Raw genomic sequence first — 15,556 nt, 5'->3', positions numbered from 1 at the left:
GAAGAAATGTATCACTTATGTATAGATTATATATACATTACATGCATTATACAATGATCAGCCATAACATTATGACTATTATGAATATTGTGTAGGTCTCCCTTGTGGTGACTCATCAGAGAATGGACATGGGTCTTCTGAGGGTGTCCTGTTGTTAGTGGGGGGGGGGCTTTGAGGGGAGGGGCCTCTGTGGATCATCCCACAGATACTTGATCAGTTTGGGATCTAGTGAATCTGGAGGCCAGGTCAACACCTTGTGCTGTTCTTCATGTTTTTTTTTTAGTTGTTCCTTAAGTGTTTTTGTGTGTGTGTCTGTGTCAGGCTGCATCCTGCTGGGGATGGCTGCTGCCATCAAGGAGTGTCATTGCTATGGGGTGGGGGTGCCTGGTCTGGTCTAGGTGGGGGTGCCTGGTCTGGTCTAGGTGGGGGTGCCTGGTCTGGTCTAGGTGGGTGCTACATGTCTAAGTAACATCCACACCAATGAATGCCAGGTCCAGAAGTTTCCCAGCAGAACACTGAACTGTCACAAGATGGTTTAAATGTTATTCACTTCTCCTGTCATAATGTTGTATGATCGGTGTATGTACTAATGTGCATTATATATACACATTATAGATTATATCATTATTATATGGGGGGGGGGGGGGGTCCTCTTTGTGTTTGTGTGTTTCAAACAAACTTCAGCTTGGAGCCACACACAAGTTGTACAGTTCATATGTGATTAATGAGACTCTACTAAACATCTTCACATGATGTCTCCAGTTATGAACAGACCTCCACCTCCTGTCTAACATGTCATCTTCTGATTGGTTTATAGCTGAGAGCCAAGCCACGCCCTCCTCAGTCAGCAGTGACAGGGTCTCACAGTCTATGAGAACAGAGCTGAGCGGTGACGAGGCTTCTCTTCCTGAACGGTGATTTTTAAACTGATCCTGATGATTCATCATAGTTACTGACTCTTCACATCTGGATTCAGATATTTGTCATAAACTGCATTCACCAGCTGATTTACATCATCATTTGTATGTTGATTTTAATGTTTGTTACATGTAACTGAGTTATACATTATATAAGTGACAGTGACGGTCCTAGAGTTCATATTATCTTCCTTATTTATTCTCAGAGATGTTTTAGTCATCGTTGACTAATCCATTGTTTCTTGACTGATGTCTTTTTACTCTACAAGTATGAGACTTGACTCTTTTACAAACGGTGTTTCCTTCAGGTTCAGCAGACACGAATCTTCTCGTCTTTCACTGCGGCGTTTTTTCTCTAACGTCCGACTGACCAGGACTCGAACCAACAGCCTTGACCGGCTCAGCTCCAGGACCGACACCTCAGAGTCTGATCCGGCCCCTTCAGGTACCAGAAGGTCCTCTCTGAAGAAATCTCCGTCGGTTCAGTCACTCAGAGAGGTGAGAAGATCATCCCATCTGTCATCTCTGTTATCAGATCCTTTCTTCTTCTTGACCGTGTGTTTCTTATTTGTCCTGAAGGGGTCACCTATCTTGCAGCTGAGGAAGTCATTGTCGGTTCAGAGTTTTGGGTCGGAGCAGAAGAAAAAGGACCGTTCTGACTACAGACCTGCTGCTGACCATTAAACATCTGCTTCTCATTTTATAACTGAACCCTGATCACTGCTTCACCTCTTCTCTCTCTGTCAGAGTCCAACCAGAGTCTCTAAGCCGTTCATGTTCTTGATTGAAGCAACACTGAAGCCTGGTGTCTCCTGTTAGTTAACTCATCCCGTTCCTTCATATTTAAAGACTTTTTTTTTTATTTGTACTGTACCTCTGAATAAAATTAGGGTCAAATTTTTGTGTGTCATTTGTGGACTTTCAACTGTAAACTCTTCCTCAGTAAAAACCCTAAGAACATGACATGATGCGACTCGAAAAAAGTTCCTAAAAATGAAAACGTTAGAAGAGAATCTGTTGTCAGTTTAACAGCAACTTAAAAAAATAAATGAGCCTGTTTATCTTTTCTGGAGTTTACTGAAATAAAATCCACCTGCAGACACAATAACTGATCAACAATAAAGACACTGACATCAAACAATAACAGTCAATAACATGTTCAACTCATTCATGGTCAACTCTGAGTTTATCGATATAAGAAATAAAAACTGCTTTACTGCAGTTTTAACAATAAGCACAAGAAAATACTGAATGATGTGAAATGAGTTGAAGACAACTGGATAGATTTATTAAGTCTGGTTAGAACGTTTAATTCAGATTTTTAAGTAATTTATTCAGAAACTCTGACCTGCACTATGTACCACAACCTGATGAAGTCATGTGACACTTTAAATGAGGTAACTCACTTCAAATTAAAAGCCTGCCAGAAATTCCCTGGAGGAAGGCTTTTATTGTGAAACAGGAGTAAGTGGTTAAATTAAGACCTGATCAATAAGTCTGTACATGATATGATGCTTACAGGGACACGGTCAAATAAAAAGACGCTTTAACACTGAACACAAGTTTTCAGTCGATAAAAACAAACAAACAAACAAAAAGTTTTAGTGTTTCTACGTTAGTTGCCAAAAAGTGTTTCAAAGTCACGTTCTCTAGAGATGTCTCAGTTCTCATATAATGTTGTGAACTGTGGTATTTTTTAACTTGAGCTGCTGCTGTTTGTGCCTGTGAGTCAATGTGTTGGGGTGAAGAAACACCTCAACAGTAAATATCCAATCGATACTGGCGATAGTGTTGGAGTGGTAACGGTGAAATGTCTGTGTTGAGTTAAATGACGATGACGAGAGGAGTCTGATTCCATCAGAGCAGCTAACACCTGATTCCTTCCATCAGAGAAACTAACGATAACGAGGCCAGTGGAAGGGAACCCTACCTCAACGGGACGAGTGTTCAGAGTTAAACTGGTCGTCTTCAGACATTTAAATAAAATCCAAACAAACTCAAACGTTAAGACGTTTTTCCTCCTCAAGATTTTTACAGTCAAACCCTCAAAGAACTAAAACAGTTTTTTCAGTTCCAGTCAACAGGAAGAGTCCATCAGAGTCCAGTAGAGTCCAGCAGTAGAGTCCAGTAGAGTCCAGTAGAGTTCAGAAGAGTTCAGCCGGGTCCAGCAGTCCTGTAGAGTTCAGTAGAGTTCATTAGAGTCCAGTAGAGTCCAGTGGAGTCCATCAGAGTCCAGTAGAGTCCAGCAGTAGAGTCCAGTAGAGTTCAGAAGAGTTCAGCCGGGTCCAGCAGTCCTGTAGAGTTCAGTAGAGTTCAAAAGAGTCCAGCAGAGTCCAGTGAAGTCCATCAGAGTCCAGTGAAGTCCATCAGAGTCCAGTGGAGTCCATTAGAGTCCAGTACAGTCCAGTAGAGTCCATCAGAGTCCATTAGAGTCCAGTAGAGTCCATCAGAGTCCAGAAGAGTCCATCAGAGTCCAGTGGAGTCCAGTAGAGTCCAGTAGAGTCCAGCAGTAGAGTAAAGAAGAGTCCAGTAGAGTCCAGAAGAGTTCAGCCGGGTCCATCAGAGTCCAGTAGAGTTCAGCCGGGTCCATCAGAGTTCAGAAGAGTCCATTAGAGTCCATCAGAGTCCAGTAGAGTTCAGAAGAGTCCATCAGAGTCCAGTGGAGTCCAGTGGAGTCCAGTAGAGACCAGTAGAGTCTTGCAGAGTTCCGTGGACATGAGCTTCAGCGGGAAACATCAGAGGATGAAGAAGAGGAGGATGACAACGAAGAGGATGGCGAGCAGCACGCCGATAGCACACCACTGGCGCCGATCTGCGGAGAGAGAAACCGTTAATAATCATCAACGGTTGACTCTACTAATTCAGCTTCTGTTCGTTTCTACTGCACTAGACACATTAAAGGGCGGGGAGTCACCGCTGGTCATGTGGGACACTTTGGCCAGTTTCTTCATGACGTTGTCCAGTCTGGAGTGAGTGTTGTCCATCTCATGACTGAAGTCGTCCAACATCCTGCAGGAAACACACCAGTCAACAGTCGTACAGACAAACCACTGGATTTACTGAGCTCTGTGTTAACACACCACCTGATCTATACTTTGATTCATTATCATCTGTCCATCAGCTACTACTGCTGCTGCTGTCTGTGTCCTGTTTAGATGATGCATGTACCAGCTGTCTCATCATCCTCTCTTCTTCTCTGTCTTTGCCTCATCCAGATGAGCTGGTTCTGTTGGTTTCTTCCTAATAAACTTTTTCTTGGTGTTATAAATGTGTATCTATCTAGCAATACAGACAGATGTGTCAGTTCAACCCTAAAACCAGATGAAGGTTCTTACACAGCCTGTTCGTCTAGCTCCATGCCGATCCTCTCTGACATGTTCTTCAGGACTCCAATGGTTCCAGACACAAGCTCTAACTGTTCGTCCTGCTGCTCCGCTATCAGCTGAGACAAACACACAGCAGTTAATGGTTTTATTCACCTGTTAACAACGTTGTTAGTAGATGTTTTGTTGCTCAGGGGTACCTGCTGCTGAACGTGCTGCTCCTCTATGAACTGAGAGTTGGCGTTCTGCAGCTGGCGGTCGAGTCGGCCATATTTATCAGGACCAGGCTGCCATATGGGCCCCTGAGCGCCACGCTCCCCTAGCAGAGCCTGGACATCAGAACAACACTTCAGAACATCTACATCATCTCTGACGCTGTCTGTCCTCATGTAGCTGAAGGGGTTTATGGGTAATGGAGTCTGTTCAACCAGGTGTGTATGAGCTGTTACCTGTTTGTTCTTTCTGTCAGCGGAGGCAGCAGCTGGACTCGACATCTGTTCTTTCATCTCCTTCAGAGGAAACAAAGTCAGTCAGCAGCCAGTCAGCAGCCAATCAGATCGACTCGTCATTTCCTGATGATCAACATTAGAAGTGTTGTCTCTGCAGAGTTTACCTTGACCGTCAGCCTGGTGCTGGTGATGAAGGCTTTCCTCTTCGACAGCTCGGCAGCGTCCAGGTTGAACTTCTTCGGGTTGGATTCTACGATGCATTCACTGACTGTTAAGAAACATGTTTAAACATATGACACATAAACACAACTCACACCTCAGCTCTGAAAGGATATTGATGGTCTCATCCAGGTCCTCCAGATCCCACTCAATAGAGCGCAGGCTGTTCCTCAGCTCATTGGTCGTCCAGTCTACTTCCTCCTTGGAGGCTCCGCCCCCTTCCTGCAGCAGCTCCCTCCATCTGTGATGGAGATTCTGAGCTGCGTTCACGGCCTTCTGCACCTCCCTGATCACAAATGTAAAGAAATAACTCGATGTGAACGTCTCAACCAAAGCGTAGAGAATGTGTGAATGAACATAAACATCTAACTGGTTGACTGGTAACAAGTCAGAGAGATGATTGTCAATAAAATAGTTCCCAGCTTTAAAATCTCCTTAAAGGATTCAGACAATCTGCATAAAGTAAAGTAAATAATAATTTCAAAATAAATCTCAGTCTCTCTCTGTGGGAAAACTGCTAAAAGTCTTTAATCGTCATCTCACAGAACAAAGATTAGTCTGATGATAAACACTGATCTGATCAACTTCACCTTTAACTTTGAGCAGATTCAGAGAAAACAAACTGCTACTGTTCAAAATTAATTAATGCTGAAGACTTTACTGGACTCATGTCATCTGGTGGCTAATCGTTAGCATCACAGTTAGATTGTCATGGTTTGTGATTAGTTTTGCTGCGTTTCTGTTTCTTGTATTTTGTTAAGTTCTTGTTTTTTTACATTCATGGTTTGGTGTTAAGTTTTCTGTTTTCAGTTTCCTGTTTTATTTTGTTAAGTTCTTGGTTCCTTGTCTTGTGTCCCTTCCTGTCCCTTCCTGCCTTTGTGATTGTCTTCCCCGTCTTGATTTGTTTCACCTGTGTCTCGTCACTCCCCTGTCCCGTGTGTATATATAGCCCTGCCTTCCCCCTGTTCTCTGTTACGTCCTGCTTGTCTCGTGCCTGGTTTTCATCTCGTTACTCGTCATTCATGTCTTGTCACGTGTAGCTCACTTTTTCTTGGATTATGTTTCATTGAAGTTTTTATTTCATCATGTTTAGAATTCCTGTCTCATCTGCAGCGCCTTTGGTTTTGTCTTTTTATTAAATACCTTTTATTTAGTTGCCTCAGGCCTCTGTCCTGGGGTTAGGACCCTCACCCCAGGACAGAGGCCTGGGGTGAGGGTCCTAACCCCCATTAACCCACAAACCCTCCTGACACAGATAAAATGGGACTTTAATTAATCCCTGTGGTTTAATTAAAGTGTTAAAGCAAAAGATGAGAAAAACTTTATAAAAGTAAATATGTTAAAATGTACAAAACATATTTACATACTATATCATGTTTACAGTAGCTAACCAACTATCACCAGTAATACTAATAACTTATCAGTATTGGTAGCTAAGATGCCTTTGCAGTTAGATTGATTCTAATCGTTTAAGTTGATTATTGATCATCTGCACAAATGCTAACGCTAGCTGTTTGGTCCTTGTTAGCATAACGTCACTGTCTGCAGCTGTGTTAGGTTACAGTTAGCATTATCTTCGTTAGCACAGTAGGACATCTCTGACCCTTTGACAACGAAGAACGGGTCTTCCATGGACATGTTGCTGGTTCGGGTTTAGTCCATCACCGCCCAGACTCTCTGTTCTGAATCCGTGAGAACTAACTCAACTTTCTTTGATTCGGATTAAACTCCGTCTTTCTTCATTGGAACAGTCGCTGCTAACTTGGCTTTGTTTACATGTAGCAGCGGCTTCCGCAGCGGAAACCACCCCGTGACGTCACAACACGTAGGCGTCTTCTTCTTCTTCTTCTTCTTCTTCTTCTTCTTCTTCTTCTTCTTCTCGGTATTTTACGTCCACCATCTTGCATTACCGCCACCATGCGTCTCAACAGCTCCTCTTTGATTCTAACAGACTTCAATAACGTCCTCTAAACAGACCCTTGTCACGTTTATTATTATCTTATTAATGTTACTGCGTTACAATAAAATAGTAAATGTTTGTTTTTTTGTTTATTACTTGCAGACTCATTTTTTTGTCTTTTGCTTATCTATTCAGGACGAGCAGGTAGTTTAGCAGAGTTTAGATCAACACCAACAGCTGCAGCATCAATGAATAAATAAATTAGGTCCAAATCATTTTAAACGAGGTTTTAATCGTGTTTAATTTCCATTTGTCGGTGTAGTTTCTACATGTGACCAGCAGGTGTCACCACCATCTCGTTATCCAGCTCGACGAGAAGAAGAAGCTGTCTCGCGATATTTCATTTCACGTGAGTTAGTTTCCTTTGTGCAGAGCAGTTAACCTGTCGTTTTTAAACTCGGTGTTTCGGTCCATCACCAGCAGAACCTCCACCGGCGGTTCCATAGCAGAGAATCTCGTCGTGTACCAGTTCGTCACGTTCCTTCTCTTCGTCCACGTTACCCACATTTACAGGTAAGAAACATGACGTCTGTTAGCAGCGTTAGCTCCCGCTGTTAGCCTCGGTGCCGTTAGCTAGTAGCATCGACACGAGCGCAATGCTAACACGCGGCTAATGTTAACAGGTTTAAGACGATCTTAGCTCAGCGTCGCCGCTTTTTGTCTTATTATTTTTTACGTCAGGTGACATTAAACATGTCTCACGTGTCTAGCGGCCGATAGTTTTATTTCTACACTGTCTGAGAGTCTCTAACGTCCTAAACATTACTGAGGAAACATCTGTTGGAGGTCAGGTAGAGACAGAAAGAACAGAAGATTTAATTTATACGTCTGATTAAAACATAGATGTAGAATCTAATCATGCTACAAACAAGAGAACAAGACATAACTGGTTCTACATAAGAGACTGATACTGAGTAGAGCTGGCATTCAGATGGAGCTGGTTCCTCAGGAGAGGGTTCTACCTTCCATTCTACTGGAGAACCTCTATGAACCACTAGGAAGACACAGCTTTACTGAGCTGATGAGGTTCTTTGAAGTCTCTGAGATCAGATGGAGCGAGGCATTTAAGGACCTTGGATGGAAACATATGAAGAGAAGCTAAAACTGGAGTGATACGATCTCTAACTAATGCAGTCGAGTTGTTCAGCTCTTGAGACAGAATAAAAGACAACAGTCCTGGAGTTCAGGGACATGTCCTGGTCAGAGTTCAGCCCAACATTCCTCCCACTCAAACTCCATCCAGAGGAAACCAACAAAAAGTAGTTTGTAGAAGAATTGTTGTTGGAATCTGGTGGAGTCAGTTCACCTCTTCTTTATTCCCTCCGTCCCAGTGTTCAGGTGATAGGTGTGATGATAGACCTTTAGACCGATTAATCTGATCAGATTCTGATCATTACACGTTCCTCTGTATCTCCACGAGTCTACTGATCCCCGTCAGTTCTGATCAGTCAGTAACATGGATCTGGTTTGTTCCAGGTGCAGAGAACCACCTGAACCGTTTCCATGGCATTAAGACGAGGACACATCCGGTACCTGAAGGTGAGTTGATGAGTAATCCGTGGTTTTCATTGTTGATCATTTACTTCAGATGTTTCTCCTGACCTGTGTGGTCGGTTCTCTGTCAGACGGTTCAGGGACACGTGGTCCGTTCTCCGTCAGACGGTTCAGGGACACGTGGTCCGTTCTCCGTCAGACGGTTCAGGGACACATGGTCGGTTCTCCGTCAGACGGTTCAGGGACACGTGGTCGGTTCTCCGTCAGACGGTTCAGGGACACGTGGCCGGTTCTCCGTCAGACGGTTCAGGGACACGTGGTCCGTTCTCCGTCAGACGGTTCAGGGACACGTCACCGTGGACGAGTTTCACGTTGCCTGTTGTAACAAGTCGTACTCTGTGTGTTTCAGGTGTGTGAGGTTCAGACGTCTCAGAGTGATGTCCGAGACGGTCAGCTCTCCGCCAAAGGTGTCTCTGGAAAGGTGACGATCTGATTAATGTTTCATTCATGGACGGAAAACATTTAGTGTTAAAGAAAAACAACAGCATCCTCAGAGGAAACATTAATTTAATATCTTACTGAATAGAAACAATAAAACTTGTTTTCTAAACTCGTTCCTATAATGTTTGTGTTTTCAGTTAAATTATTTAATAATGTGTTTACTCGGTGTCCAGACCTAATTCTATAAAACGTTCTGACTCTTATTTCTTAGCATCCCCTCCCTCCAGACTCTCTTCCCTCTTTATACTGTTATGTGATGTTTATGACGTGTCCATCCTTCATTAACGTGATGCCGATGTCCTGACCTCAGGAGCTGTACGATAACGGCTACAACGAGCAGATGATGGAGGATGATGACGCCCGGACTAACCTGATCGTCAACTACCTGCCCCAGAGCATGAGTCAGGACGAACTACGAAGCCTCTTCAGCAGCGTCGGAGACGTCGAGTCCGCCAAACTTATCAGGGACAAAGTGGCAGGTAATTCCTGGCAGTACTAATACTACAGTACATTTCTAGTATTATTGTAATATTACCGTAGTACCTCTTTAGTATTACTGTTGTCATAATGCAGAGTACTTGTGTAAACTGAGCCAGAACCGTAGAAGATTGCTCAGAGCGCCTCAAGCAGTACTCTCTGTCCTGTCCTGTCCCAGCATTACTGAGACACAGTAGTGTTATAGTAGTACTCTGTCTAATGCTGCCAAGGTCTCAGCTGTACCCACTGTGGAGGAGTAGTCAGTACTAATAATATATATATAGAATCAGTACTATTAGTATTTATAATAGTGATAGTATCAGTATTAGGACTAGTGCTAGTCATGTCAGTGCTGTTTAATGTTTGCAGTATTTCCTGTTGTTCTTTACATCAGCTGTTTTTTATTTCTGGGATGTTTTCACTGATCAGCTGTTTTTTTTTTTTTTCTTTTGTTTTCTGTTTAAGCCACTGTTTGTTTTTTGTTTTTGTTCTGAATCAGATTTGAATTCTTTTCTTTCTTCACTGTTGTTGTTGATGTAATGCTTTTTATTTTCACACCAGGTTTAATATGGACAGAGTGTTTACCAGGTATTTAACGGTGACTGGTTGAATCAGGGCTGGGCGACGACACTAAACTGCTTTTATATTTTCTCACATTAAAGCTTTTAATTCTAAAACGTTAAAGACTCATAAAGACGGAGAATTGGTATCCTACGTTATCATATCGCCTAGCCGTGATTACGTTTTTTTAATATTATGTACAAATGTTTTAAGATCTGCTTTGACCCGTTTCATTTTATTTTTCAGGTTTTGAAAATGTTTGTAAAACACTGAATGTATGAAGATCCTGAACTTATTGTTCTGAACAAGTCAAGAAAACAGTTGAGGGACATTTTAGTTCCAACCATTTGTTCAAAGTGGGTGCTGTTGTTGATCAAACACCAACTGTCCAGGTATTTCCAGATGTTTCACCTGAGCAGCAGATTCTTCAGTTAAACGGTGTAGACATCGGAGGTCGACTGAAACCAGAACGTAGTGTCGTGAATTTCTTGAAGACATCCGTTCTGTCCAAACGTGGTTCATTCCAACATGTTGGAGCTGAAGTGTCTCTGAGTTTTCTGGGTTTGTTCAGAAGGTGGATGTTGTTCTGACAGTGTATGGACTGATTTCTGACCTGTACTCAGTTTGAACTCTGTTTGTTTGTTTCTATCCAGAATGTGTGGCGGCTGTAACACAGACAGTTTTGTTATTTTATTTTGTTGTTTTCCTTTGTGTTTCTCTAGGCCACAGTTTAGGTTACGGCTTTGTTAACTTTGTTAACCCTAGTGATGCAGAGAGGGCTATCAGTACCCTCAATGGCCTGAGGCTACAGTCTAAAACTATCAAGGTAACGTGCCACAGGTGCTCTTTGATTTTCCTGTCTCAACTGATAGATGTGTTATGTTCCTGGACAGTAGAGGGCGCTCTCACCTCCAAACTGTCTGACGGATTAAGGTTTTTATTTTTATTTTTTTAAAGTCTGCTGTCATGTTTCTGTTTATTTTTTTTCATGTGGACACATGTTGACACTGAATCTGTGATTTCTTCAGTTCAGTGAGACAAAGCTCCAACCTCTATAAATTAAATGCTTTTATTTTGACAATGATTAGAGGCTGTTTGGATGCTTTTATTTTTCTTTGTTTTATTTTGTTTGGGGCTAATCTGAATAGCTGGTTGTATTTTTTTCACTGAATTTTTAAACATTTAAAATCTTCTGGATTTTATTTGAATACCGGATGTAACTGTTCATTTGAAATGTTTGTGTTGAAACTTTGATTCTTGTGGATTCTTTCTGCGGCGTAGACGATGAGCTGAAACATTTTCTGTCGCCTCCGTTCAGGTTTCGTTTGCGCGGCCGAGTTCGGACATGATTAAAGACGCTAATCTGTACATCAGTGGTTTGCCGAGGACGCTGAGTCAGCAGGACCTGGAGGACATGTTCAGTCACTACGGACGTATCATCAACTCCAGAGTGCTGGTGGACCAGGCCTCAGGTATGGCACACGCTTAGTGGCCTGACAGTCATGTGACCAGTCACTGGTCCTGACTGTTTTGATTTGCTGTTTAGTTGTCCAACAAAGGTTCAAAAAAGGCAACTGGAAAAAAAAAAAACTCTACAAGCCCAGTTGCCTTTTTTTGAACCTTTGTTGGATATACCATGACCCGGATGACTGAGAACCTTCAGACATTTGCTGTTTAGGTCTGTCTCGGGGCGTGGCCTTCATCCGCTTTGATAAGAGGTCCGAGGCCGAGGACGCCGTCAAACAATTGAATGGACACACCCCTCCTGGCAGCACCGAGCCAATCACAGTCAAGTTTGCTGCCAACCCCAATCAGGCCAGGAACTCCCAGATGATGTCACAGATGTACCACGGCCAATCACGGCGCTTTGGAGGCCCTGTCCATCACCAGGCACAGAGGTTCAGGTACGCTCACCCGTCCAGTGATTTAGAGTCCAGCTGTCCTGACTGACAAGCTTTCTGATTGGTTGTTAAAAGAACAAACAGAGGCTGAAAACCTTCAGTTTGTATTCAACGTTGATGGAGATGAATTTGATTTCCTGTTTCTTTTTGGGTTCTAGGTTCTCGCCAATGAGTGTCGACCACATGAGTGGTGGGGGCGGAGTCTCGGGGAGCGCATCCTCTGGTTGGTGCATCTTCATCTATAATCTGGGCCAAGATGCAGACGAGGCCATCCTGTGGCAGATGTTCGGGCCGTTCGGTGCCGTCGTCAACGTGAAAGTGATCCGAGATTTCAACACCAACAAATGCAAAGGCTTTGGCTTCGTCACCATGACGAACTACGAGGAGGCTGCCATGGCCATCCACAGCCTGAACGGCTACCGCATGGGGGACAAAGTCCTGCAGGTGTCCTTTAAGACCAGTAAGGGACACAAGTAGAAGGGGGTGGGGATTGGAGGGAGTGAGGAAGGGGGGAGTCAAACCATTTAAATGTTGTTTTCCTGTCAGCAGAGCCGAACAGTTTGAGAAAGTTTTCTGTTTGTGTTTTAGTTTCCTTCCAGCATGTTCACACGTTTCTGTGCATGTTCGGACGCTTGTACACGATGGCAGCTGATTGACAGCTGACTGTCACAGTGGTTACCAAGGTAACCTGATTGTTTGATATGAAGACATTTGGTTGAGAGGAAGGAACTAAGTGTGTTTTGATTTTCATTTAAAGTAAAACATTTTAGTTCTGTGTAGAGGAAAAACCTGACATCAAACTTTAAATCCTGTAAATCTGATCCAAGGTTTGTCGTTCAGACTCACATTACTAGAAAATATAAAAAGCTTCTTAAACACGCAACTTTTTCCGATTTCTGTACATTTTAACATTTGTTGACACCATGACAACATGGCAGGTGATTGGCAGGTCTTTGAGCCAATCAGGAAGTGGAGACCCTGGTCAGTTTGAAAAAATACATTCATTAAATTTCCCAGATTAAAAAGCACCTGACAACAAGGTAAATGAGTTGTATTCACATTTGTTCATCTGTTTTATTTTGTATTGCTGCTTCATTGTGATTCGGATCATTCAATAATAAATTTGTTAAAAGGAAAATTTTACTGTGGTTTAGGTTTTTTCTTGAATCTTTCGATCATGTCTCTGAGAATCTATTGGAGAATGATTAAAATGCTATTTTTTTTCCCTCTTACTTTAAATAAAACCCTACATGGTCTTCTTCAGGCCAGGTGGTGAACCGTCATGTTAGTAAACCCCACGGACCGATGGCCATTTAAAATGCTGAGGTACCCTAAAATGTACCCCAGAAATTTCTCGTTGAATGGATCCCTAAACAGACGATCTGGAATGGACATGAAATCATGACATGATTTGAAAATAATTTTCAGCATTGTTGGTGTAGCAGCAGGTTTGTGCGCAACCTATCAGTGAGATGAGGAATTTGCTTCTTGGACACCTTCATAAATTTGATCAGTCTGGGTGTACTGTGTGTAATAATACAAATGTAGTTCATAGAATAGAATGTCTTTATTGTCATTGTACAACGAAATAAAGGAAATCATATTTTCATTCCAGACTTTTTTCTCAAAACCTGTTGTCGGTGGACAGCCAACTTGACTTCCACATTGGCTCTAACATTCTTCAATTCGTATAATAGTTTTTCTTTCAGCTTGCTCTCAGCCAAGAATCTGATCTGTTTTCTGTGCCAGGTAGGCTAGCCACCTGTAAAACAAGGAGGGAGTAGTATTGAAAAAAGAGCACACACACAAAACACCACATCATCAGAGCAACAGACTCCCTGATTGACCCATTCTAGTTTGCATATCGTGCAGGCAAAGGCGTCGATGATGCAAAGACATTCATCATGGACAGCATCCACAAACACCTGGAGCACCCCGACTCTTCAGCCAGACTACTGTTTGCTGATTTCTCCTCGGCATTCAACACCCTGCAGCCCCACATCCTGGCCTCAAAACCTTCCTCCCGCTTCCACCTAGACGACCAGTTAATTCTGTGGATCCTGGACTTTCTCACCAACAGGTCCCAGAGAGTACTGGTCAACAACACCTTCTCAGACCTCCGTTTCACCTGGACTGGCTCCCCCCAGGGCTGCGTGCTATCACCCCTGCTCTTCATCTTGTACACCGATGACTGCAGATACACACAGCCCAACTGCCACCTGGTCAAGTACGCTGACGACACAGTTCTCCTGTCTCTGCTGTCGGGACCCTCACATCACCACGGACCAGCTCTTCAGGAGTTCATAGAGTGGTGCGACAGCTCACGCCTGGAACTGAGCGTCAGTAAAACCAAGGAGATGGTGGTGACTTATTCCAAGAAGCAGAGGGACCTGACTACAGCAGCCACCACCATCATCCATGGGAAGCCAGTGGAGCTGGTCGAGGAGTTCAGATATCTGGACGCCATCTTTGACAACCTGCTGAAATTCTCCTCCAACACTGAAGAGACTCTCAGAAGATGCCAGCAACATCTCTACCTCCTGAGGAAACTCAGCTCCTTTGGAGTCAGCAGAGACATTCTACAGACTTTTTATTACAGTTTTATTGAGAGCATCATCACCTTCTCAATAACCTGCTGGTTCCACCCCATCAGCCTCCACAACAGAAACCGACTGCAGAGCACTGTTTCAGTCTGCTCTAAGATCATTGGCCTGCCTGTAAGAACTCTATCACACATTCATGACCAACAGACACTCATCAGTTAAAATCACCAAAGACCCCTCACACGTCCTCCACTCAGCGTTTCAGTGTCTCTCCTCTGGACGTAGGCTCCTCCTCCCCGCCTGCAGAACTCGGAGGAGAAAAGCCACCTTCGTCCCCAAAGCCATCCTCCTCCTCAACTCCTCCCCACACACACACACACACACTCTCTCTCTCTCTCTCTCTCTCTCTCTCTCTCTCTCTCTCTCTCTCTCTCTCTCTCTCTGACTCTTCTCCAGCTCACACACAACCATAGTACAGTCACCCCCCCCCCATACTCACATACCAGAGACTCTTGGTTGTTTTTATTTATTACCCATTCTACCTCGGCTATAACTGGCATATATTCCCTGCAACTACTGTTTACTGTTTACATTTGCACTTTAGTCACTTTACTTACACAGTCTGTTTACATTCTCCATGGACATTTTGGATAGTCATAACATTTATGGCATGGTAACTTGTAGATACTACTATTTTATATCTTGTTCTGTTTCTGTTTTTTTGCACCTTAAAATGTCTGTACTTGCACGTTAAGCTGCTCACTTGTGCCTTAAATTGCCCCCCGGGACAAATAAAGTTTTCTGAATCTGAAGCTGAATCCGAACATTGCCCTAAAAATCCAAGTATCTGTTCTTCAACAAGTAGGTTGGTTGGGGCTGTTTCATGGCTTTAATTTACACTTGAGATGACATCACTACTTTCCACCGTCTTCAAATTAGAAGCCTTGAGAATCCTTCCAGAATATTACCCTTTCTTCCAGACTGGATCTGCGGCCTTCCACAATTTGAATGAATCAAAAGTTGGGAACAAACTTACTTGCGCATGCGCTGAGGGTTCTTCAGGAACAGTAAGTCCTTGGTTACCTCTCTGAGCTCACGTCCAACCAACAAATATCTGATAAAGCGAGTGACATGGGACACTGCCTGTTGGGCGATTTTCTTTTGCTTTGGTACTCTTTTGATTCTCAAGGCGAAATGCCTGAAAATCTGCA

General features: G+C 43.3%; 2 protein-coding genes across 3 annotated transcripts; one reads left to right on the top strand and one right to left on the bottom strand.

Annotated features, from left to right (window-relative positions):
* Nucleotides 1-743: 743 nt before the first annotated feature.
* stx6 (syntaxin 6) lies at nt 744-6,874 on the bottom strand. Its single transcript, XM_084548210.1, has 8 exons — nt 6,512-6,874; nt 5,025-5,194; nt 4,854-4,948; nt 4,690-4,749; nt 4,441-4,569; nt 4,253-4,359; nt 3,832-3,926; nt 744-3,729 (listed from the first exon to the last, which is right to left on the bottom strand). Exons 1-8 carry the CDS (start codon nt 6,544-6,546, stop codon nt 3,653-3,655), a joined length of 768 nt encoding a protein of 255 aa, XP_084404336.1. The 5' UTR covers nt 6,547-6,874; the 3' UTR covers nt 744-3,652.
* A 240-nt stretch (nt 6,875-7,114) lies between these two features.
* Nucleotides 7,115-13,522, top strand: LOC311490618 (ELAV-like protein 1). 2 transcript variants are annotated; one of them, XM_084548208.1, is made up of 8 exons: nt 7,115-7,381; nt 8,345-8,407; nt 8,772-8,843; nt 9,174-9,342; nt 10,624-10,727; nt 11,220-11,373; nt 11,565-11,805; nt 11,961-13,522. In XM_084548208.1, the coding sequence occupies exons 2-8, from the start codon at nt 8,372-8,374 to the stop codon at nt 12,277-12,279; spliced, it is 1,095 nt and encodes a 364-aa protein (XP_084404334.1). In that variant the 5' UTR covers nt 7,115-7,381; nt 8,345-8,371; the 3' UTR covers nt 12,280-13,522. The 2 variants fall into 2 exon arrangements, with proteins under 2 accessions (XP_084404334.1, XP_084404335.1); XM_084548209.1 differs by having other exon boundaries at nt 7,116-7,381; nt 11,580-11,805; nt 11,961-13,521.
* The last annotated feature ends 2,034 nt before the right edge of the window (nt 13,523-15,556 follow it).

This window comes from Chelon labrosus (assembly GCF_963514085.1).
Source record: "Chelon labrosus genome assembly, chromosome: 7".
NCBI lineage: Eukaryota > Metazoa > Chordata > Actinopteri > Mugiliformes > Mugilidae > Chelon > Chelon labrosus.
Note: the sequence above shows the minus strand (reverse complement) of the source record. Positions and strands in the feature narration are given on the sequence as shown.